At 53.3% G+C, this 24063-nt stretch overlaps 6 protein-coding genes across 6 annotated transcripts; 3 read left to right on the forward strand and 3 right to left on the reverse strand.

Annotated features, from left to right (window-relative positions):
* Nucleotides 1–54: 54 nt before the first annotated feature.
* ASPWEDRAFT_60164 (cytochrome P450) lies at nt 55–1809 on the reverse strand. Its single transcript, XM_040838501.1, has 2 exons — nt 293–1809; nt 55–234 (listed from the first exon to the last, which is right to left on the reverse strand). The coding sequence occupies exons 1-2, from the start codon at nt 1763–1765 to the stop codon at nt 181–183; spliced, it is 1527 nt and encodes a 508-aa protein (XP_040689750.1). The 5' UTR covers nt 1766–1809; the 3' UTR covers nt 55–180.
* A 163-nt stretch (nt 1810–1972) lies between these two features.
* Nucleotides 1973–3190, reverse strand: ASPWEDRAFT_41308 (uncharacterized protein). The gene is made up of 4 exons (XM_040835523.1): nt 3023–3190; nt 2814–2975; nt 2441–2768; nt 1973–2390 (listed from the first exon to the last, which is right to left on the reverse strand). Exons 1-4 carry the CDS (start codon nt 3173–3175, stop codon nt 2077–2079), a joined length of 957 nt encoding a protein of 318 aa, XP_040689751.1. The 5' UTR covers nt 3176–3190; the 3' UTR covers nt 1973–2076.
* A 234-nt stretch (nt 3191–3424) lies between these two features.
* On the forward strand, nt 3425–19754 carry ASPWEDRAFT_60166 (uncharacterized protein; the record flags this gene model as incomplete). The annotated part of the gene is made up of 5 exons (XM_040838502.1): nt 3425–3759; nt 3998–15774; nt 15828–16916; nt 16964–17966; nt 18020–19754. 5 exons carry the CDS (start codon nt 3425–3427, stop codon nt 19713–19715), a joined length of 15900 nt encoding a protein of 5299 aa, XP_040689752.1. The 3' UTR covers nt 19716–19754.
* A 69-nt stretch (nt 19755–19823) lies between these two features.
* Nucleotides 19824–20996, forward strand: ASPWEDRAFT_41310 (pyrroline-5-carboxylate reductase family protein). The gene is made up of 2 exons (XM_040835524.1): nt 19824–20549; nt 20612–20996. The coding sequence occupies exons 1-2, from the start codon at nt 19939–19941 to the stop codon at nt 20901–20903; spliced, it is 903 nt and encodes a 300-aa protein (XP_040689753.1). The 5' UTR covers nt 19824–19938; the 3' UTR covers nt 20904–20996.
* Nucleotides 20997–21148: 152 nt separating this feature from the next.
* ASPWEDRAFT_41313 (uncharacterized protein) lies at nt 21149–21790 on the forward strand. The gene is made up of 2 exons (XM_040835526.1): nt 21149–21304; nt 21357–21790. Exons 1-2 carry the CDS (start codon nt 21175–21177, stop codon nt 21671–21673), a joined length of 447 nt encoding a protein of 148 aa, XP_040689754.1. The 5' UTR covers nt 21149–21174; the 3' UTR covers nt 21674–21790.
* Nucleotides 21731–23697, reverse strand: ASPWEDRAFT_112273 (uncharacterized protein; the record flags this gene model as incomplete). The annotated part of the gene is made up of 5 exons (XM_040828316.1): nt 21731–22067; nt 22116–22582; nt 22629–23478; nt 23525–23619; nt 23668–23697. Coding segments are annotated over 5 exons (1779 nt in total), but the record flags the coding sequence as incomplete, so codon positions are not given.
* Between the last annotated feature and the right edge of the window lie 366 nt (nt 23698–24063).

A 24063-nucleotide genomic window follows, 5' to 3' on the forward strand; every position in this document is an offset into this window, starting at 1 on the left:
TTTGGACCAACATTTAAACAGCTTAACAAAATTAGATAGACAACGATCCTACATATATATGACATCACTTTACTTTATATCAGGACAACTATTGCATTCCTTACAGTATGTGTATATAAACAGTATAGAATAGCCTATGAACCACATTTGCGGCCATTCCAACTTGGAAAAGTCGCCAGGCTACATTCTATCCTTGAAAATCAATCGACAATTATAGGGCTCGAGAGAAGCGTTCTGCTTTCTGGTTAGTAATTATCTCAATGCATTTTGCACGATGTCCGTGGGAACTTGCCTCCTTGATCGAATAATGATAATCCGGGGCACTGGAGATCTCAAAATGGCGGACAACTTCATAAAGAGTCACTCGCAACTGTAGCAACGCAAACTCAGACCCAATACAGCTACGAGTCCACGCGTTGAATGGAATATAACTCCCCCGAACCTGTTGCTGGCTAATCGCTCGTTGGATGGCATGCACATCCTCCCCCCATCGCTCTGGCTGGTACTCATGGGCAGTGGGACCCCATGTATTTCGATCGGTATGCACGCCATACGCCGTCCAGCCCACCCATGTTCCACGGGGAACGGTGATGCCGTTTCCTAGATAGACTGGCTCCAACGTTTTGCGATTGATCAACTGGCTGACTGGGGGGTAGAGGCGCAAAGTTTCAGAGAGTACAGCGGTGAGATAGGGGAGGCTCTTGAGGTCATCCTCGTCCGACGAAGAAGGGTGATGTGCTGCAATCTCCCCGTGTAGCTTTTCCTGCATTTGAGGGTTCTGAGAAAGCTCCCACAGCGTGGCGACGAATGCAAACTTGACGTTTTCATGGCCCGCGAAGAAGATCATTTTCAGGTTCGAGCGATAATGAAAGTCCGACATGAGCCCGGCATCGCGGGCTCGCTTCAGCCGGTAGATCAGCTTTTCAGCCCGATCCGGCGGTGATTCGCTGTATTTCAGTCTCGCGGTGATGTCGATCAGGGCGTCCTCGAGCTCGCGGATCTTGGAAAAGCAATACGGCCTCGTTGGGCGTAGCGGCCAGCCAATTCGTTCCAACAAGGGGAAATGGTGGATGAGATGGCCTCCCAGGTTGTAGAGGATGGCCAGGAGCGCATCCTGAGCCCGGACACTGCCGCCATCCAAGGCGCCGAAATCCACGTCGAAAAAGCTCTCCCCAAACACGTCAATCGCCCACCGTTCAATGAGGTCGTTGATGACAACCCCGCGGTCAGATGGGGCGTGTTGCTGCTCTCGTTTCAATGTCGATATCAGCTTCCACGACGCGATCCTGAGAGCGGAGATACTATGAGCGCGCTGAATGCCCGGCTTCATGATCCCCGTGAACTGTTTCCAAACCTCGCCATGGGAGTCGATGATGTTTTCTCCAAAAAGACCGGCTAAGGTACTATGCGGCACTTTCCCATAGAAGCCACCTTTGGCCACGATGCGCTCATTGCGCAGAATACGGACCACATACTCTGGTCTGGTCACTAGAACCGCCCATTGGCCCGAGTTCCAGACATTGACGGCGCCGTGGGTTTCCAGCACGGGGCGCAGACGAGAGTTGTGGAAACCAATTTCCGACACGCGACGGTAAGCATCGTAGACCGAGATATGCAAAGGGATGGAGGGAATGCCAGGGCAGCGCTGGGTCAGAACATGCAGGATTCTGGTTGCGATGGCAGCAACGGTGATGGTCAACAACAGAGCGAAGGCTGGTTGGTAATCTACTTTGGCCACTGGCCATATCCAAGTGTGGTAGTCCATTGTTGCAAGATGGGAATGAAATGAAGAAGAGTCTGCTGTTTGAGTGATCCCAGCACGTTTTGTTCGTTATACTGGGGAATATGACAGGCGGGATGTGGTTCATAGGGTGGGTGCTGCGTTACATCGCAGCATTCCGTTCAATGACAGCCCAACGCTTTGGGTTAAACATGTTTTAGAATGCTACGGATCCGGAGAATGCTGAGAAGCTGTCAAAGTTAATTTGGAAAGCGATCTTATTTGGATGAGAAAATGACCGGATTCAAGTTCTATCGGAAGCTATGCAACTAAACGGACACCAACACAACCCGCCATCAGTACGTTCCCGCAATCCGCATGTGCTGGAACTCATTCGCCGTCAGATATTCTCCTTCTGGATTGTCTTCACCCATTAAAGGCCGGAGGATGGCATCACGATCCGGCTTAGCAAAGTACGCGATGGAGAAGCGCTCCGGCACCATGCCGTCGCTTTGCTCTTCCTTGAACTGATCGGGAAGATGGACGCGATGGCGCGCACTATGCAGCCCAGTCCACATCTGCAGGCAGTCGCCAGCGTTCAGAATGCATTCGTATGGGCCTCCACTGTCGATGTCCTCGAACTGCCCACTGTGCGGTGGGACCTCCACTTCTGTAACATTGCATTAGCATGGAGAAAGAAGAAAGGAAGAAATAGCCTACGTAGTCCGCCGACTGCATCTTGGAAGAGCAGGGTGATAGTCCCAAAGTCGGTGTGCGTAGCGATGCGTGTCGAATGCGCAAAATCCTCTCGGGCGACGGCAGGATAGTGCGTGATGCGCAGCTCATTCGTCTGGGCGGCGTGAAGCTGTCCCAGCCAGTGTTCAGGGAGACCTAGTCCGATTGAGAGAGCCCTGAGGATGGCTAATTCGGTGCGGTAGCCAGCTTCGAAGAAGGAAGTAAAGGTCGGTTGGAAGGTGTCGTCTACTTCGGGGGGTGGCCAGATATTCTTGTAGAGGGGATCGCACTCGGATCCAATGTCGTAGGACTCCTAGGAGGGTTAGAACAGCACTTATATTTGAGTTGACAGCATCACCTTCATATCTTTGAGGTAAGGAGAGTGTCCTGGGCTGCCATAGTCGGAGACAGCTCCCACGTTCTCCAGGCCGACCGGACTGAAGCCACGATGGGGATTCGCAGTGGGAGGATGAGGCGATTTCAACTTTTCTTCCACCAGTAATTCGAAGAAGTGGCGTGCCTATCCAAAGTCAGTATATACGTCTCAGGATTGAAGAGGCAACCAACTGCGGCAAATGCCTGGTCAATCTGGGCGTCCGGAATGCCGTGATTGATCAGCTTGACAAACCCATATTCCTGCAATGTTGAGACGAATTGGCGACAAAATCCCTCTCGCTGAGAGGGATCATAGAAGTGGGCGAAATCCAACGAGGGGAACATGAGGGATTGCTGGACGATTGTTGCTGGTGGTTGAGATGGAGATGCCATGGACTTGATGTTTATAGACGCCTGGCCGGATCCGTTCACCACCACGGATGATGCATCCGTCAGCCCGGAACTACACTTTTCTAGGTAGCATGTGCATTTGACAGCTACGTTACGGTCTGGTGTCCTTTTAACCAAAGAGTTTCTTTTTGCAGTACTGCCACAACGTCCTCTACGCTTTCCATCAATCAATGCCAGTTCACCATGTCGCATACCCTCAATCTTGATCAAATTTGGCGTGCAAATGCCCATGTCCCAGAGACTGTCTCGGGCTGTGTTCATGATCTCGTTGCCACGATTGCTGCGCATCATCCAGATGCCCTGGCTGTGTGCGCCTGGGATGGGGATTTCACGTATGCTCAGCTGCATGCGCTGTCTCGCCGTGTGGCACAACGCCTGATTGCCCGGCAGACCCCCCGCCAGTCTGTTATCCCGCTGCTGTTCTCCAAGTCGCGATGGACCTGCGTGGCCATGTTGGCCGTCATCCAGGCAGGCTGCGCTGCCGTTGCGCTGGATGCTACACAGCCCGATGCCAGACTGTGATCGATTGTGCAGCAGGCACAACCGCATGTCATCATCTCTTCACCATTACATGCCATCAGAGCAGCGGGACTGGCAGATACTTCCATTCTGCAGCTGGATGATGCCTTTTTCAACGAGATGGAGGAGCTAGCCGACACACTTCCGGTCGCTTCTCCATCTGATATAGTCTATATCTCATTTACATCGTATGTAGTTTCCATTTTCTGCGATGGAACGAAACACTAATGAATACAGTGGAACAACCGGACAGCCGAAAGGCGCGTGCATCAGCCATGCGAACGTGCGCAGTGCCGTCCATCACCAAGGCAAGAAGTTGGGGTTTCATTCAACATCACGGGTGTTCGACTTTGCCCCCTATTCCTTTGACGTCGCATGGAGTAACTTCCTGCACACCCTCTGCGCGGGAGGATGTATTTGCATTGCGAACGAGCAGGACATGCTGAACGATCTGTCCGCCGCCATCACTGCATTCAAGGCCAGCGTGATTAACGTGACGCCTACTGTCTTACGCACCATCAACCCCATTCCCCCTACTCTCGAAACGGTGTTGTTGAGTGGAGAGATGCCGTACCGAGACAACATCACTCGCTGGGCGGACAAGGTACAGTTGCTCAATACGTACGGCCCAACGGAATGTACATTCAAATGTGCCTTTTCCCGCCTCACTTCGCATCTCGAAGGTCGTCCGGATATAGGCAGGGGAGTTGGTCACTGCACGTGGGTGGTTGATGTCAATGACAGCAGCAGACTGGCCGCCCCAGGAGAGACTGGAGAGCTGTTCCTAGAAGGCCCTCTCGTCGGCCAAGGCTATCTATCTGACCATAAAAAGACTGCTGATGCATTTATCCATGACCCTCCATGGCTGCTCGAAGGAAGTAGCGAGATCCCAGGTCGACGAGGTAGACTTTACAGAACAGGAGATTTGGTCACATACAAACCAGACGGGCGACTGCTATTCATGGGCCGCAAAGATACCGCACAACTGAAAATCCGAGGCCAGCGGGTTGAAATTGGCGATGTGGAGCATCATGTCCGTGGCTGTCTAGACGAAGATCTCTCGGTGATTGCAGACGTCGTCATGCCGCGTGGGTCAGACACGCTGTCACTGGCTCTGTTTGTTCAGGCACGACCAGACGAGAGAGAACGCGTCAAGGGCCAGATTGACACCCTGGAAGGCAGATTGCGTGGGATCTTACCTTCCTTTATGATTCCCACCGTGTATCTCCCCGTCGATGTGATTCCCGTCGCCTCCACCGGTAAGGCTGATAGACGGCGACTCCTGGATATGGGCAACAATTTGGACTGGAATGAGATCGTCGAGCTCCAATCCACCATCGTATCCCCTGTCGAGTATCGCGAGCCGACAACCGACGCGGAAAGACAGCTGCGGCACATCTGGGCCCGGGTTCTGGAGCGGGAAGTCGATGGAATCAGCACCGGTGATAGCTTTCTGCGTCTGGGGGGAGACTCGATCACCGCCATGTATCTGGTTGCAGAAGCGCGGAGGGAAGGGCTGTCGTTGATGGTGGCCGATGTGTTTACTTTTCCCATTCTGCGCGAACTGGCAACCAAGGTCGATCGTGTTCTCCACAGCGAAGTCGTGCTCCCCTTCTTCCTGCTGACCGGCGGGAGAAGCAAAGAGAGCTTGTGTGAAGAAGCTGCCAGACTGTGTGGAGTGGAGGCTGGCGACATGGAGGATATCTATCCATGTACAGCACTGCAGGAAGGGATGTTGGCCATCAGTGCGCGAGATGCCAGCGCCGACTATACATCACGCACTGTCTTTGACCTGCCCGACGACATCAATATGAGCCAGCTGGAGAGGGCCTGGACAGAGGCCGTGGCAGCAACACCCATTCTGCGTACGAGGATCGTCGAGCTGCCAGGCGAAGGTCTCGTTCAGGTGGTCGTGAAGGCCCCAGTGGCATTGCTCCGATATGAGGCTATCCGCGACTTTACAACTACCAGTTCTCCGGCCTCGCATCTGGGGAGGCCACTGTGCCGGGCTGGGATCATTCATAGTGAACCGCCTCGTCTGGCCTTGGAGATGCATCACTCGATCTACGATGGATGGACCACGATGCTCATCCTGGATACTCTTGACATGGCGTATCGGTCGACTTCAGCTTTTTCCGCCCCCCTGTCGTTCCAGCCATTTGTCAAGCACGTCATGGCCATGGACACTGCAAAGGCCACAGACTTCTGGCGTGAAGAGCTCCTTGGCTCCGATGCAATGGTCTTCCCGTCTCCTAAATACCATCCAAAGGAAAAGCTCGATTTCCACCACGCCATCAGTGCGGTGCAGTGGCCCCGTACCGGTACGACTTCATCGTCCGTGGTGCGGTCCGCACTCGCGATCCTGCTTGCATCATACACAAACAGAGACGATGTAAAGTATGGAGCTACCGTGAGTGGCCGACACGCCCCGGTGCCGGATATTGAACGTATCGCGGGACCAACTATAGCCACTGTTCCTGTGCGCGTCAAGTTAAACTGGGATGAGACGGTCGAAGATCTGCTGCAGCACATTCAGAGACAGATGGTAGAAACGACAGACTTCGAGCAGTTTGGGCTACAGCGCATTCAGCGGATCGACGAGGAGATTGCGGAAGCCAGCCAGTTCCAGCTGCTGCTGGTCATCCAGCCCGCTCATCAAGGAAAGAGTCAGAAACCGGGTGGTCTTTTCTCCCGGGCACACACGGTGTCGATGCCAGGTGCTTTGGACGCGGACAGCCACGGGGATCCCGTACTCGTAGCTAAGGATGGTCGGAGTGACAGTGTGGGGGTCTACAATTCCTACGCGATGATGATTATCTGTCAGCTGGGAGAGTCTGGTGTCGAGCTCACGATCAACTTTGACTCGGGGGCGATTGGGGGAGGCGAGGTGCAACGGCTGGCGCGGCAATTCGAGCATCTATTGCGCCAATTGTGCTCAGAGGAGGTTGGCCATTCTAAACTGAAAGACCTCAGCCCCTTGACCAGTGAGGATCTGGATGATATCTGGACATGGAACCGAGATCTACCACCTGCCGCTACGGAGTTTGTAACATCTCTGATTGCGCACCGCGCTGCTACCCAACCAGGCGGTATCGCCATATACGCATGGGACAACGAACTCACATACCGACAGCTGCAGGAAAAGTCGATGGCGGTTGCACGACAAATGCGAGTGCATGGGGTGACGCCCGGCTCCATCGTGGTGCTGAGCTTCGAAAAGTCCTCCTGGCTGGCCATCACCATGATCGCTGTTCTTCAGCTGGGATGTATCGCGTTGCCTGTCTCTGCACCAACGTCTGGTCAACGAGCCAGCCAGATTGTCGATGCTTTGCAGCCAGCACTTATCGTGACGTCGGCTGCATCCCACTTGTGTCCCTTTACTGGCATGGCGCTGGTGGTGACCCATGACGAGCTGATTAAAACGCACGTTGACGATAATCCGGATCTACCATTGCCACAGCTCCATGCCGCCGATCCGGCTTTTATTCTCTTTACATCTGGTTCTACCGGGACGCCAAAGCCGATCCAATGGAGCCATGAGACGCTCTCGAGCAACATTGCGGCCGCTCAGAAATGCTTCGGGATCGATAATAACAGCCGGGTTTTCCAATTCGCAGGATACGATTTCGATGTCAGCACAGTAGAAACGCTTGCTGTCCTCGCTGCCGGTGGCTGTCTTTGCATCGCGTCTGAATCGGAACGAACGAATCTACTCGTTGAAAGCATTGCTCACTACAATGCGAACTGGATCTGTTTGACTCCGTCAGTTGCGGAGTCCATTGCGCCCAAAGACGTACCGTCAATCCAGACGATTGTATTTGCTGGTGAAAAGCTCCAACAAAGGACGGCATCGCAATGGTCCGAGTATGTGGACGTCGTGTACAATTGGTATGGACCGGCCGAGGCGTGCGTAGCCACTTCGTATAAACTTGATCCCAACGACTGGCAGCCAGGAATTATTGGGAGAGGCCACGCAGCCTGTACCTGGCTAGTGGATCCCAAAAATGCCAATGTTCTTGCTCCAGTCGGGGCCATTGCAGAGCTATGCATCGAGGGTCCGCTCGTGGCCAGCTATACAGGGAGGTGCGGTGCTGGGTTGAATGAACAGCAATTCATCTCCCCGTCCTGGCTCCAGCAGGGATATTGGATGGTATCGGGGCGAGATGGGTCATTATATCGAACGGGGGACCTTGTCAAATATACCTCTGACGGTTCGCTTCTGTTCCTCGGCCGAGTCCTGGATTCCCAGCGTAAGCTTCGAGGGCAACGTGTGGATCTTCAGGACATTGAGCATTTAGTCCACGGGTTTGTCAAGGGCAGCAATGAGGTCCAGACTGTCACAGAGATCTTCACTCCATCCCTCAGCGACAAGGACACCCTGGCTCTCTTCTTTAGCTACCGCGACATGGATAGCAAGCCCACGTTGCCGGTCGACGAACTCGAATCGTATCTGATGACAGTGCTGCCGTCTTATATGATTCCGAAGCTGTACATCCCCATTGCCGCCATTCCCATCGGCAAGACAGGAAAGACAGATCGCCGGCGTCTGCGTCAAATCGGAAGCTCGTTCACGACAGAGCAGCTGGCGGCGATGCAGCCGTCTCGGAAGAAGGCCAGGGAGCCTTCCAGCGCAAACGAGAAGAGACTCCAACGACTGTGGGCAGAAGTCTTGGGTGTAGCCGTCGAGTCGATCTATGCAACGGACAACTTCCTCCGTCTGGGAGGCGACTCTATCACGGCGATGCGCCTCGTTGCCCTGGCCCGCAACGATGGATGTGTGCTTACCGTTTCGGACATATTCGAGTCCCCTGTGCTGGAGGGTATGTCGCAGCGACTTGGAAAGGGAAGTAGCTCCGTCGAAGAGGTTCCTCCATTCTCACTTTTGAGCTCACACGTTGACAAGGAGGATAGTCGCAGGTCTGCTGCTCAGCGCTGCGGAGTACCAGAAGAACAGGTCCTTGACATCTATCCCTGCACTGCGCTTCAAGAAGGCCTGCTGGCATTAGGCGCAAAAAGCCATGGCCAGTATATATCGCGGAGTGTGCTTGGGATTCAGCCCACTGTTGACCCGGACCGACTACGACAGGCGTGGCTATCCACCGTGCAGGAGTTGCCCATCCTTAGAACTCGGATCATCGATCTCCCAGGGCAAGGGCTGGTTCAGGTCTTGCTTGATGATTCTCCGTGGCGGTATGGCACTGACATGGCGACGTATGTGCGAGATGACGAACAGGAGCCAATGGGCATGGGGATGCAACTCTGCCGTGCTGCCATTGTGGAAGGCAGCTTCATTCTCACCATTCACCATTGTATCTACGACGGTTCCTTCCTCAGGATGATTCTGGATGAACTTGAACACCAGTACCTTGGCCAATGCCACGCATCATTTACGCCATTCCGCAACTTCATCCAATACTTGCGGCGGACTGACCCCCGAGACACCGTCGAGTTCTGGAAAGACCAGCTTTCCAACGTTGAGCTCCAACAGTTTCCAGTCCTTCCCTCCTCCACTTACATCCCACAGGCCAACGAACAGATGAATCATTCGATTTCCGTGGAGTGGCCACATGCCGGAATGACGCCCTCAACCATCCTCCGATCCGCCTGGGCCATCCTCGAAGCGCAGTATGTGGCCTCGAACCAGGTGGTGTTTGGGGTGACTACATCTGGGCGACAGGCGAATATGGCTGGCATCGAACGCTGCAGCGGTCCGACCATTGCTACAGTACCCATTGCAACGTCCATCGATTGGAAGCAGACAATCGGGACATTCCTGGGTCAGATCCAGCATCAAAGCATCCGCATGGTACCGCACGAGCAGTACGGACTGCAGAATATTCAACGGACTGTACAGAATGCAGACTCGGCGCTGTTCCAGACCTTGCTGGTGATTCAGCCACTGGCTGAAGGAAAGAGTCTGCAGAATGACAGTCTGCTATTCAAAGCACGGAGCTTCTCCTCTAATCTTGACACTCGGGGAACTGATCCCTTCAATGTGTATCCGTTGATGTTAATTTGCGAGCTGACCAGGTCGGGGCTGAGGTTGCACATCAGCTTTGATAATCATATTCTTGACCACCGGCAGATTCATCGCATCGCTGGTCAGTTCGAGACAGTCCTTCGACAGCTATGCACGTCAGACCCAGAAAAAACCAAATTGGAGGATGTTCAAACGGCATCTGATCTCGACATCGCTCGATTGTGGGAGCAGAATTCCACGCTTCCGCGAGAGCCACAGACATCAGTGTCCAAGATGATCTCATCCGTGGCAGCCAAACAGCCGGGCTCGATAGCAATTGATGGCTGGGATGGCCAGCTGTCTTACAAGGAATTGAACAAGCTGTCCACAGACTTCGCCCACCGGTTGCTCGAACTGGGTATCTCCAACGGGTCGACAGTCGCTCTGGCCTTGGAAAAGTCCAAGTGGGTACCGATCCTGCAGCTGGCTATCCTAAAAGCCGGCGGTGTTTGTTTGCTGCAGTCTGTCGCTGTGCCTGATCATCGTATAGGCACCGTGTTCAGAAACCTCGGCGTGGTGCTCGCCGTGGCTTCACCATCACGAGTGGACGTGATCAAGCAGTATTCCAAATGTTTCACTATCGATCAGATGCTGGACATACCCGTCTCAGACAATCCACTCCCCTCTCCTAGAATGACCGACCCTGCAATAGTCTTGGTGTCTTCTGGCAGTACCGGCGAACCCAAGCAGATTCTGTGGAATCATCGCACGATGAACGCAAACATCCAGGGTGCCGGAAAGGTATTCGCCATGGGCTCCTCGTCTCGCCTGTTCCAGTTTGCCTCGTACGACTTTGATGTCGCGACGGTGGAAACGCTGTCCACTCTTGCGTACGGGGGCTGTCTCTGTATTCCCTCCGAGTCTGAACGGCTCAGCGACATGGCCAGGGCGATCAACCGGTTTGCGGCCAATGTGCTGCACTGCACCCCGTCCACGGCACGACTGCTTAGCCCTCACGCGGTGCCCACTCTGTCATCGCTCATCCAGGCGGGAGAAAAGCTGGCCGAAGAAGACGTGGCCAGGTGGAGCGGCAGGTGCAAGGTGATCAACTGGTATGGCCCGGCGGAATGCAGTCTGGCTGCTGTTTGCCCTGCCACCCGGCCATCCTGGTACACGGGGATGATTGCGGGCCCTGCGGACGAGGCTGGAGCTGGCCATCTCCCTCTGCGCTGGCTGGTTGACCCGCATAATCCTCATCGGTTGGCGCCATTTGGAGCTCCTGGAGAGATTGCTCTCGAGGGTCCGGCATGCGCGGTTGCGTATATTGGCAATCCGAGTTTGACAGAGAAGGCGTTTTGCAACAACCCGTCGTTTCTCGCCGTTGGCCAGGGAAGCAGCAGAGGACGGACAGGGCGCATCTACCGGACGGGCGATTTGGCTCGATACGACAGCAACGGGAACCTGGTGTTTATCGGGCGCAAGGATGCTCAGCTCAAGGTGCGTGGCCAGTTAGTAGCCCCGGAAGAGGTTGAATATCACATTCGACAGTGTGTGGGCATTGCAGACTTCCCAGTCGTGGTGGATAGCATCGTCGAGAAGGATGGCCTCACATTGGTGGCCTTCCTTGTGGCAGACGACGTCGATGCCATCACGCATGGCCTGAATGAACAGCTGCAACAGTCCCTGCCTCGCTATGCCATTCCCTCTTACTACATCCCCGTCCCAGCCATTCCCATCGGACCAACCGGGAAAATAGATCGCAAGACACTGCGGGCAATTGGCTCTGCGTTCACGCCGCAGCAGTCCAACAGCCAATACATAAAGCCCACGACGGCAGCAGAGATCACATTGCAGAGCTTGTGGGCGGCTGCTTTGGGCGTTGAAATGGACACGATCTCCGCGAACGACAGCTTCCTCCGGCTTGGGAATTCGATTGAAGCCATGCGATTTGTTGGGCTGGCCCGCGAGCAAGGAGTGCTGTTGACAGTGGCCCAGGTCTTTGAGAAACCGGTACTATCCGATATGGCGGCTGTGATTCAGAGCACCACAGATGACCAGGATGGGCAGGTCGACCCCTTCACTCTGTTGGATAGATCTGTGGATATTCAACTGGCCCGACAACAGGCCGCCTCTCTGTGTGGTGTCTCTGAAGACAGCGTAGAAGACATCTTCCCCTGCACACCGTTGCAAGAAGGTCTGCTCTCACTGACGACGAAGCGAGATGGAGACTACACAGGACGCAACATCCTGGAGCTTCGATCTTCTGTCGACATTGGCCGGTTCAAAGCCGCATGGGAGCAAACAGTGGCGAGGATTCCGATTCTGCGAACACGCATCGTTGATCTCCCCGGTCAAGGCTTAGTGCAGGTCGTAATCGAAGATGCCGACGTGTGGACTGAGGCAAACGACGCAGAGGACTATATCGCAAAGGAAAAGCAGCGGCCGATCGGGCTAGGATCGCCGTTGATGCGATGCGGTTTATTCGCGACATCGCCAGGTCAACGCGGGCGTTTCACCTTTGCCCTCACGATGCACCACTCCATCTATGACGGTGTGAGCACGTCGTTAGTCCTGGATACCCTGGATGCACTCTACCACGGCACACAGCCTCTCACATTAAGCACCTTCCAGCCTTTTGTACGGTACATCAGCCAACAGGATCAGAATGCCGAATCCACCTTTTGGGCCTCGCAGTTTGCCGGTCTCGAAGCATCTCAGTTTCCCGCGCTGCCTCATTCAGCATATCAGCCCCGTCCAGAGGCGAGTTTGGAGCATTCCATTCGTGGCATCCGTTGGAGAACAGATGACATTACCCCGTCGACGACAATCCGTGTCGTTTTCGCCTTGCTCTGCTCTCGCTACTCTGATTCATCCGACGTTTTCTTTGGGACTGTCATCAACGGCCGCAATGCTCCAGTCCAAGGCATTGATAGACTGGCCGCTCCCACCATTGCCACTGTCCCGATTCGCGTGAGCGTCAAGGGCCATCAGAGTATCCAAGCCATGCTGATTGCCGCACAAGACCAAGCAACACAGATGATTCCGTACGAGCAGAGCGGGCTGTCGAGGATTCAGAAGATCAACGACGAGGCACGGCAGGCCTGTCGATTCCAGTCCTTTCTGATGGTGCAGCCCCCAGAGACCAAGATGGACGAGGGCGGTTTGTTCGCACCCCAGCAGTCATCTCCCGAAAGTGAGGGAGATCGCTATCGTGGGTTCAGCTCGTATGCATTCTCGGTTGGCTGCACACTTGTGGACAATGGAGTCCAGCTGCGGTTCACTTTCGACTCTAAAGTGATTGATCATGCCACCGTTGGCACAATGGCGCACCATTTTGAACATCTCCTGCGCAGCGTGACATCCGATGAGGTCGATGAAGTTGCCGTCAGCGATCTCGAAATGATCACAACACAAGACCTCGGCCAGATCTGGCAATGGAACTCGCAGACATACGCGAGTGTTGACCGGTGCATCCATGATCTTATAGCAGACACGGCAGCATATCAGCCAGCAGCCACTGCCATCTCGGCCTGGGATGGGGAATTGACATATGAAGAGCTCGACCACTTGTCGACCCAACTAGCCCATCAGCTCGTCGAGCTGGGTGTTGCTCGAGGGATGATCATTCCGCTGTACTTTGAGAAATGTCTATTCTCTTTCCTTGCTTTCTTGAGTGTCATTAAAGCTGGCGCCGCCGGGCTCTTTCTCGATCCCGCGCTTCCACAATCACGACTCCAAGCAATTGTGCAGCAGGTGAAGCCTATCCTCATGCTGGTGTCACCTACGAATGCATCACTCGGCTCCTCTATAGTCGGGCATGTTGTCAAGGTGAGCCATGATTCAATGCGCGAGCTATCTGCGCGAGCCAAAAAGACCACACCACTTCCACCGGTCCATCCATCGGACCTGCTCTATGCCGTGTTTACAAGTGGAAGCACTGGAACGCCCAAGGGAGTCCTCATTCAGCATCGCCACTTCTGCAGTGCCATCTTTCATCAGCACCCGGTCTTCAACCTGGGCCCTGCGAGCAGAATGTACGACTTTTCTGCGCCTTCATTCGATGTGACCTACGGAGCGGTCCTGCCCACTCTAGCCGCCGGAGGCACGGTGTGCATACCAAGTGACGAAGAAAGAAAAAGCCATCTGACCGAGAGTCTACGCCACTTCCGAGCAACAGATACCCTCCTAACGCCGTCTATCGCGCGCTGGCTTGACCCTAATTCCATCCCGACGCTACGGAATATTTATCTCGGCGGCGAAGCCCCTACCCACGATGATCTCGCGCTGTGGACTCATGTGAGGACGGTCAATTCCTACGGCCCAGCAGAATGCTCCGTTGGCACCCTCTACTGGAAAGTCCCCAGTCCTATCCCATCAAAGATCCCAATCGGCACAGGATACGGTGTCTCGACATGGGTTGTCGATCCACAATCGAGCGAGCGCCTGTCGCCTCTCGGAACCGTCGGAGAGCTATACCTCGAAGGGCCGCTGGTTGGACAGGGCTATTTCATGGATGAGGAAAAGACTGCCTCGGCCTTTATTGAAAGCCCATCTTGGCTGCGCAGGGGAGATCCCAACGGTCGGGTTCCGGGCAGAGAAGGCCGGTTATACAAGACAGGAGACCTGGTCAAGTACGATGCGGTCGATGGGACATTACTTTTCGTCGGAAGGAAGAATACCCAGGTCAAGCTCCGCGGGCAGCGGATAGAGCTGGGGGAGGTTGAGCATCATCTCCGACAGGCCCTCGTGGATATGGCCATCGAGGCCGCTGTTATTGCAGAGGTGGTGACCCCAGATGTCACTGGGCGGGCTGCTCTTGTAGCCTTTATCGAGTCGGACTCGACGAGCGTTTCCACGATAGCAGGCGATCTGGAGAATCGGATGGCAGAGCGAGTGCCCACGTATATGGTTCCCGCCACGTTTGTGGCCATCAATCCGATGCCGTTGACGCCCAGTGGCAAGACAGATCGGAGGCGTCTACGAGAGATAGGATCACGATTTACATTGGAGCAACTAGACAGTGGAAGGCAATCAAACTGCCAGTCTCCATCTACAAAAGAGGAATGTTTGCTACAGACATGGTGGACATCCGTGATTGGGGTTCCAGCCGATCAAATATATATCGACAGCAGCTTCCTTCGACTTGGTGGCGACTCCATTTCCGCCATGCGTTTGGCTTCTTTAGCTCGCAGTCAGGGCATATCTTTGCCTGTACAAAAGATCTTGAATCAGCCCCGGCTATGCGACATGGCACAGGCAATGGTGCCCTTGGACCCGAATCACGATGATGCTGGTCCGGTCAGAGTCACTCCGTTCTCCCTGTTGAAGCATCCAGAGGACAACGAACGGACCCTCGATGATATCTCTCAGCAATGCAATATCAGCAGGTCAGAGATCCAGGATGTCTTTCCCTGCACCGGCGTGCAAAAGTCGTTGTTATCCATGACAGCAAAGAGTGACACGTCGTACATCGCCCGATTTGCCCTTCGGCTGACAGAGAACATTGACATACCTCGCCTGAGGAGCGCATGGGAAGAAGTCAGCCAAACTAGAGCTCCTATCCTCCGTTGCCGCATCGTGGATACGCCGACAGAAGGCCTGGTGCAGGTGGGGGTGAATGAGTCGCTGGAATGGGAAACGGGCGATACGGTGTCAACATTCATCGAGCAAGACCAACGATCCATGGGCCTCTCAACATCTCTTACTCGCTTAGCGATCGTTGGAAATGCCGCAGATGGCCTCTACTGTCTTCTTACGCAGCACCATGCGATCTACGACGGTTATTCGCTGAATCTTCTGATTGAGGAGGTATCGAGAGTCTATGCAGGACTGGCTAACCACACACCCGTTGCACCCTTCCAGGCTTTTGTGAAGCAAATTATTGAGATGGACCAGGAGAAAGCGCAAGAGTATTGGCAGAACCAATTTGCCGACTCTGAAGCAGTTCCTTTTCCAGCCCTGCCACATGACGACTACCATCCCAAAGCCGACAGCACTGTGAGACGTGACTTTGTGGGCTTTTACTGGCCTCAACGGGATGCCACGGCTTCAACCAGTAAGTCGTGCACCATTGGATGTGACGCTTTCAGATTGCTAACGCAGCTTTAGTGATACGCGCGGCATGGTCGATCCTAACCGCTCGCTATACAGACACGGAAGATGTGGTCTTCGGCGCCATGGTCACTGGGCGACAGGGCCCTCTGCAAGGGCTAGATCAAATGATTGCGCCTTTAATCAATGCTGTCCCGGTGCGAGTAAAACTGGACCAGCAGCAAGACGTGGACAGTTTTCTCAAGGACATTCAACAGCAGTCCGTTGATATGATTGCCTATGAGCAGACGGAATTGCTAGCTATCCGACGCATCAATGCGGATACAGACCGAGGCACTCGATTCAACACTCTTCTGGTGGTACAGCCTGCCCAGCACGGCGGTGACAATACACTCATCGACGGCCCCTTTGATCAGAGCAAGATAGGTTCTGCCAATGATGAGTTGGATGACTACAACCCGAATGCGGTGATGATTCTATTCCAGCTAACCGAAGACAATGGCCTGAGTATGGAGATCAGCTTTGATTCAACCGTCGTGGACGTGGTGCAGATGGAACGGATCGCAACGCAGTTTGAACATGTCCTGCGCCAACTGACCGTCTCAACCACCGAGGCCGTCGAGTCAATCGACGTTGTCAGTTCCCAGGATATCGAGCAATTGTGGCAGTGGAATGCGGCGGTTCCCCCGGCCAGAGAAGCGTGTGTTCATGAACTTATCGCCGACACCGTCAAACGGCAGCCAGAATCCCCTGCGATATGCTCTTGGGATGGCCAGCTTTCTTATGCTGAGCTAGATATGCTTTCAACCTCTTTAGCATTACAACTTGTCGCTCTTGGGGCCGGTGCAGGGACTATCATTCCGCTCTGCTTTGAAAAGTCCATGTGGCACTCGGTGGCCGCGTTAGGAGTCATGAAAGCCGGCGCTGCCTGTCTCGCCATGGACTCAACACAGCCGGAATCGCGGCTGCGATCGATCGTACAGCAGGTGCATCCGAGCTTCCTTCTCACATCTGCGAGAAATCATGACTTGGCTCGTAGTCTCTCTGATGCGCAGGTGCTGATTGTCGACCGTCATCACCTTGACTCGCCCGTGGCGCATGGCTCATCTACATTACCACAGACCCATCCATCAGATACAATCTACGGTATGTCTTGTATATCCCTTCAAATAGCTGGACTGACCATCGGACAGTTGTGTTCACCAGTGGCTCCACCGGTACACCAAAGGGTGTGGTCACCACTCATCGCAATTTTGCATCTGCAGTAACCCATCAGCAGGACATCTTGCATATTCGGTCGTCGTCACGGGTATTCGACTTTGTCTCCTACAGCTTTGACGTGTCATGGTCCAACCATCTGCAGACCCTGATCTGCGGGGGCTGTCTCTGCATTCCGTCCGAAGCAGAACGAAGGAACGACATCCCGGGCGCGTTCAACCGCATGGAGTGTGATTATGTGTACTTTACACCATCTGTTGCTCGCTCTCTGGATCCATCCTCCATGCCAGGTCTTCGATGCCTCGCAATGGGAGGAGAGCCTATCCAAAGGTCCGAGGTGGTGCGCTGGACTCACGCAGAGGCTATAATTGGCATCTACGGTCCGGCTGAATGTGCCCAAGCCCTGTCGTTTGTTCGTCTCGATAGTAACTGCCATAACAACCATGTAGGACGGCCATACGGTGCGAATATGTGGCTGGTCAAGCCAGGGTGCCCAGATCGTCTCGCAGCCATCGGGGCAATTGGAGAGCTCCTCATCGAGGGCCCCACCGTCAGCCAAGGGTATTTTGCAGATCCAGACAAGACGGCGGCAGCATATATCAAAGACCCATCATGGCTCCTGCAAGACACGTCCACGCAGCCAGGGCGATCAGGGACTTTGTACAAGACTGGTGATCTTCTCCGGTACAACTCAGACGGGTCATTCGACTTTATCGGTCGGAAAGATGGCATGATCAAGCTGAGAGGCCAGCGAATTGAACTGGCCGAAGTTGAATACCACGTTCGCGTCTGTCTGGGAGATGCCAGTCTGTCTGCTGGGATTGCGGCGGAGATCATCAGACCGCAGAATAGCAGTCCTCTACTAGCTGTCTTCATCAGTTTCCCTCAGATGGGCAAGAAATCAGAGGACAGTCTATCCGCCTTTAGCAAGCTCATGGAGAGCCTGGAGCAGAAGCTGAGCGATCGTTTACCTCTATAGTAAGTGTCCTTATTCTGATATTCATCCAAGATACAATGCTCACTGAGGATAGTATGATGCCCGGCGCGTATATTCCAGTCGACCGAATCCCAATGACAGCAACAAACAAAACCGATCGTCGCGCTGTTCGAGAGCTGGGCAATGCGCAGACTCTGGAAGCACTGGCTGAACTGCAATCCCATGGCCACAAACGCCGCGAACCATCCACCGAGATGGAAAAGACACTGCAGCTCCTGTGGTCCTCTGTGCTCGGCGTGGACGTGGCCAGTATCAGCGCCGACAGCAACTTTCTCCGCATCGGTGGTGAATCCATCGCTGCCATGCGACTCGTTGCAGCCGCACGGGCTCAGAGACTGTCACTCACGGTGGCACAGATCTTCAAAGCCCCTCGTCTGTCTCAGCTGGCCTTGTTGGTTACGCAGAAGGTGGAGGAAGACGAAGCCTCGCAGCCCCCGCCGGCATTCGCGTTTCTGAAGGATGATCACGCGTCATTCCTGAAAGATCACGTCGAGCCCTTCTTGGACGAGCATGCAGGCACTGTCAAGGATGTCATTCCGTGCACCGATTTTCAAAAACGCGCAGTCATTGACGCCCTGCAGGACCCTCCTGGGAGACTGCCGCTTTGGATCTTTGGGCTGCCCCAAAACGTCGACTTTGCCCGGCTGGAATGGGCGTGTAGAGCACTCGTCGATCATTTCGACATACTTCATACAGTATTTGTTCAAGCGGATGGGCGGTTCTGGCAAGTCCTTCTGGATGGGTTCAAACCGGTCTATGATACGCTGGATGTTGATGGCGAAGTGGACTCTTTCACCCGTACACTTTGTGAAGAAGATCTCCAGAGACCGCGCCAATTCGGGCAGTCGTTCATTCGCTTCATGGCCATCCGGCATCGAGGTGGACAGCATCGCCTGGTCTTCCGGATTGCACACGCCCAATTCGATGGGTATACCTGGGGCATGATGATCCAAGCATTGGCAGCTCTTTACCATCAACAGTCACTGCCGACGCAGCCAACCTTCCGGCAATTCATATCTTTCAGAGAGCATAAGAAAGCACAGAGTCTCACATACTGGACATCAAGACTCCAGACCTCCTGCCATCCCAGCTGGAGTTCATCGAGTCCCATTGATGCGGTATACAGTACTGCCGATCGAATGACAGTCGCAACATCCTTCCCGATGCCAAACAGCCAGCGCCACGAAGGCATCTCCAGCGCAACCTTTTTCCACGCAGCCTGTGCCATTGCTCTCGCCCAGCAATTCGGACAAGAAGATGTCGTCTTTGGCCGTCTCGTCACAGGCCGCTCCATGCTTCCTGGCAGTCTACAAAACGTCGTGGGCCCGACCATGACTGAGGTGCCAATCATCGCATCCATCCGTCCCAACGACACACTCGTCACGATCGCTCAGCAGTTGCAAGCCCAGTTCATCGACGACTCGGCCCATGAATCTGCAGGAATGGAGGAGATTATTCGACACTGCACCGACTGGCCGGAGCAGGTGGTCGACTTTGGTTGGCGAACGGCATTCCAGCAGGAGGATGAAATGGAATTCGAGTTTCTGGACGCCGAAAGTACGATCAGTGTCCACGAACACGATCTGCTTCCTCGAGGGCGTCCGGAAATCTATGCCACGCCCCGGAAGGAAAGGCTGCATTTGGAATTTGAGGGAAACCGGCAGTTGGTCGATGAGGATACGGTACGGGAGGTGTTTGCTCGGATCGAAAGTGTTCTTAGTATACTGTAGTAGTTTTTAGACAATTTGTCAATGTAAATTCATATCACCATTTAAGTTCACGTCAAAATCCCGCAATGCGGCATTCTACAACGGAATTAGCTCCTGGTTCACCCCTTCATTGGTCATGTCATTCTCATGGCTTGGAATGCAGAATGCATCCGTCCACCTCAGCCATCCTGTCACCACATAAACCTCCACAACCCCAGACATCGTCAACTCCCATCCAGCAACCATGACGATTTCCACCCACGACCCCATCCGGCTCGCCTTCATCGGCGGCGGCCATCTCGCCCAAGCCATCATCAGCGGCATTCTCTCCTCGACCAATCCCTGGACCCTGAACTGCGACATCACCGTCACAGCCCGACGCCCCGAACACATCCAGCAACTGCAATCCCGATTCCCCCAACTCCGAGTCACAGACAACAACCTCGACCAACGCATCTGGCAAGACACCGAAATCCTACGCCACAATCCCACCCAGGACAATGCGCCACCCCCCATCCTCTTCCTCTGCACACGGCCCGCGGATATTCCCACGGTCGCGAAGCAACTCGCTCCCGCCCTCGAGTCCCTCGACCCCTCTGTCCGTCCTACCATCGTGACCATGTGTCCGGGCATCACCGTCAGCCAGCTCCAATCCTGGCTGCCGGCAGGCACGGCGATTATCCGATCGATGCCCAACACGCCCGTGGAGGTGAGGGAGGGTGCGACGGCGCTCTTTGCATCCGCGGATGCCACGCTTCGCGTCAATCACGTCAAACTCGTTCTGGAGGAGGTATCTCCCCTTGTCAGTATCGTCGAGCAAGAGTCGATGCTAGACGTCGTCGCGGCTGTATCCGGGTAAGTCTGCCTTTCTCCTAATCTATAAACCCATCACCAGTCCCATTAATCATGGAGGATAGATCCGGCCCAGCGCATTTCTTCTTCGTCATCGAATCCATGGTCGCCGCGGCAGAGGCGATGGGTCTTCCTCGGGACGCCGCTGAGCCGCTGGTCGTTCAATCGTGTCTTGGTGCGGGGTTTCTCGCGAAAGCGTCCTCCAAGCCTGTCGCGAGTTTGCGAAAAGAAGTCTGCGTTCCTGGGGGGAGTACGGAAAAGGCGATTTCGCATTTAAATCAGAGCGGGGTTCAGGAATTGTTCCGGGTGGCGATGCAGAAGAGTTTGGATGCGAATTTGAAGATGCGGTTTTGTTAGTTGAGTGGATTGCATTGAGATTGAGGCAGAAATAATGCATCGTGTCTGTAGGTTAAGTGAAAATAGAAATGAAGCTATAAAAGCCTATCCGTATTAAGGTTAACCTAGTAGTTATGATAGTCTACGAATAACTTTTCTAATTAATTATTAGTTTATATAATACAAGGGGCTGGGTAGTTTAGTAAGGTTTATGGAATTTCTCCACTTCTCGACTGCATCCCAATAACATCACAGCTACATCTCTCTATTTCAACCACGTATCCACTCCACAATGTCATCTAGAGCATTATTCAGAACATACAGCACCAGTGCCTCTCACCACCCCTTATCAGTTGTCCTTTGCGGCCGAAATCAAAAAGTCAGCTCCTCTGTCACCGCAGCATTGCGACCGGAATACGAAGGCATGTCCAACCTCCTCTACTCTTACGTTGACTTATTAACATGTTGCAATAGTAATCCAGTCAATAATGAGCCCAGAAATCGGAAAGACTGAGTTACCCAGTCTTCTGCGTGGTACTGCGCCTCCTGCTGCGATTATTGTTGGCGGGGGCTATACGCAGGACGATCTGGATTCTATGCGTGCTGCGTGTAAAGGTCTGAGGCCTACTGCTTGGCTGAAGGTTGAGCAGAGATATGCGCCTGGCTCTTCTTCGGGTCATTTGCCGGCGTTTAAAGACTATGGTGTGGAGGTTGCTGGGAGAGTGAGGGCGTGCTTGGATGGATTGGTTGAGAGAGGGGATTTGGATAGAGATCAGGTTCAGATTGTCTAGTAACAGGTATATTTATATCGGCGATACAAATAATATTGTTTTATAATATCAGTTTGGTCATTGATCACTCGACCAGTCGAAGGTCAACAAGTCCGTCATCATTGAATCGGCACTCGGGTCATTTGGGATGACTGTGTCTGCTTCAGGATGTCTACTTTCAGCCTGTGAATTGATATCTTGGTTTATAACCAATGCAGTGGGTGTATCAAATGGCGCGCATAGCCGGTTGATCACGTTCAGGAAATGAGTGACCTGTGCATCATTTCCAATCCATGACTGCGACACAACACGTTTAATCAATCTGATATCTTGCACGAAAGAGGCAGATTCGGGGAGTGAGGAGCCGGCTTTGAGAAAGACCACGTATATCAAGGTTGCGTGGAAGAGGCAGTATCTGATGAAGTTAGAATATGCGATATACTTGGTTGATTGAAGAGCTCACAGCAAGAAAGATGCACTAAGTCGGGTATATCTTTGATTCCTGATACTGTCTACCACAAGGGCCAGCAACCCTTTCGTGGCGTGCAGGCATCGAAATGCAGACTCTCGATACACATCATTCTCATCATGTATAGACTGCACTCTGCTAGTCCAGAGCGAAAGATATGGCCGCCATATGAGAATTCGCAGATTCTTATCACAAATCCGCAGCCGGTCTTTCGCAAATCTGAGCCAGTTGGACTCGAGAACGGAGCCGCTGCCTTTGAGATACGACGGACACGAGTCACGCAAATCGTCAATGGACGCTTCAAGTTTCTGTACTTCGGCAATCGATATACATGGGGTGGCGATGAGGCGGCGATAGATACTGTTTGCCAGGAGATGGAACTTGGCTTGGGAGATTAACCCCGAATACAAGGTTGGGCCATTCACCTCTGGTGGTAATGAAGTGGTGGTTGGGTCAAGAGTCTGCCAGTGTCAGTCTGTCATGAAATAATCGTACGATGCAGCATACCTCATCATGTATGTTCATAACAGAACTGGTGTTTATGAAGTTATTCTCAGGAAGAAGAAGTGGCAGCCCAAAGCTTTTGGCAGAACAACTGTCGAAAATGTACAGACTCCACCAGACCCTGTTTCTTATCTCCCTTTCAAATAGACTGAATGTGGAATTGCCGGATTCCCGATGAAGACCAATGTTGATTGCCATCCGAGCGGCAACGGACAGATACTGGAGGCTCATGTCCTGCATGCCCCGTTTCTGCGCAAACTCGTGCAGAAGCATCAAGCTTTGCACGAGTGTGAGGCTTCCTGGTTCCATCAGGGGTATTGTTTCGAGGAGTCCTTTGGCCTGGTTATATAGCTGCAGGTCAATGTCTGTGCTTTCTAAAGTCCATGCGCCGATTGCCATGACAGATTTGGATAAGATTTGCCACGCAAGACTAGGTGTATTAGATAGCCTTCTGTCATGCTCGGCTCTGAATGTTGCTTCATGGATGAAAGGCTGGCCTGGATGGTAATTGTTGAAAAAGGCATCAACAAGACTGTTCTCATCGGGCATATCAGGGGTCTGTGGGAAGCGATCCCACCCGACTTGAATGTCTGAACCCGTTTGACCATTGCATGGCAAGTCATCGAATCCAGGGAGAGTCAATGGGACTTGCTCTTGGTTTGACTCTGGAGGAGATGGGAGCAGTGGCAATACAGTCTGACCAGGAGTAGTTATTGGCATCCCAATCTCTGCCAGTTGACTATTCTGATCCTGGGCCAGAGAAAGCACAATACGCTCGACATTACCGGCTGGAAAGAGTCTATGCAGGGCAGTTTCGAACCTGGTAAGTCGTTCTTCAACACTTGTCAGGTGGCTGGTCACGTTAGATATGTCCATGCTTGTAGATTCAATCAACTCACGCCCTTGTCAATGGAGTTCGATTGGTCTTTGATTCGTAGATACATTGAATTCGATGATGCCTGCATTGGGCACATGAAGGACGTTCTTTTGAGCACTGTTGTCATTAGAGCAGATACACCATGTCTTTGAGATTGCCTTCTACCTTTACTTTACGTGTTCTGCACTCAGTGCACTTGGCCTATTAGATTTAGTCGAACATTGAACAGGCATACCAACTCACAGATGGAATATGAGGATTGCGGGAGAGATTCATTTTACTCGGTCGACTTGGTGTTGGCAGGAGTAATCAAACGTCACCCAAGTATCAAAGATCCCTACCCATGAATCCCCTGTCCGTTGAGACATGCCTTGCACCGCAAAGGATATAGCAAAGCTGAGTCAGTTTAAGAGTTGGATGAGGTGCGATTCATCCAGATCATGTGCCTCCCCGCTAGCCGGATTTGGCATATCCCGTGGAGCATTTTACGGGCCTATTTTAAGCTACGATCTACACTGAGTATATTTCGATGAACCAACATTGCTTATGATCAGACTACTT

The sequence above is a fragment of the Aspergillus wentii genome (assembly GCF_001890725.1).
Source record: "Aspergillus wentii DTO 134E9 unplaced genomic scaffold ASPWEscaffold_4, whole genome shotgun sequence".
Lineage (NCBI taxonomy): Eukaryota > Fungi > Ascomycota > Eurotiomycetes > Eurotiales > Aspergillaceae > Aspergillus > Aspergillus wentii.

Excerpts from the sequence above, each read along its gene's own strand:
- ASPWEDRAFT_60164 (XM_040838501.1), bottom strand. The coding sequence starts at position 1,765 with ATGGACTACCACACTTGGATATGGCCAGTGGCCAAAGTAGATTACCAA. Across the intron at positions 235-292 it reads ATCATTATTCGATCAAGGAG|AACGCTTCTCTCGAGCCCTA; the intron begins GCAAGTTCCCAC and ends ACCAGAAAGCAG.
- ASPWEDRAFT_41308 (XM_040835523.1), bottom strand. The coding sequence starts at position 3,175 with ATGTTCCCCTCGTTGGATTTCGCCCACTTCTATGATCCCTCTCAGCGA. Across the intron at positions 2,976-3,022 it reads TTGACCAGGCATTTGCCGCA|GCACGCCACTTCTTCGAATT; the intron begins GTTGGTTGCCTC and ends GACTTTGGATAG. Across the intron at positions 2,769-2,813 it reads CTTACCTCAAAGATATGAAG|GAGTCCTACGACATTGGATC; the intron begins GTGATGCTGTCA and ends TAACCCTCCTAG.
- ASPWEDRAFT_41310 (XM_040835524.1), top strand. The coding sequence starts at position 19,939 with ATGACGATTTCCACCCACGACCCCATCCGGCTCGCCTTCATCGGCGGC. Across the intron at positions 20,550-20,611 it reads GTCGTCGCGGCTGTATCCGG|ATCCGGCCCAGCGCATTTCT; the intron begins GTAAGTCTGCCT and ends CATGGAGGATAG.
- ASPWEDRAFT_41313 (XM_040835526.1), top strand. The coding sequence starts at position 21,175 with ATGTCATCTAGAGCATTATTCAGAACATACAGCACCAGTGCCTCTCAC. Across the intron at positions 21,305-21,356 it reads ATTGCGACCGGAATACGAAG|TAATCCAGTCAATAATGAGC; the intron begins GCATGTCCAACC and ends ATGTTGCAATAG.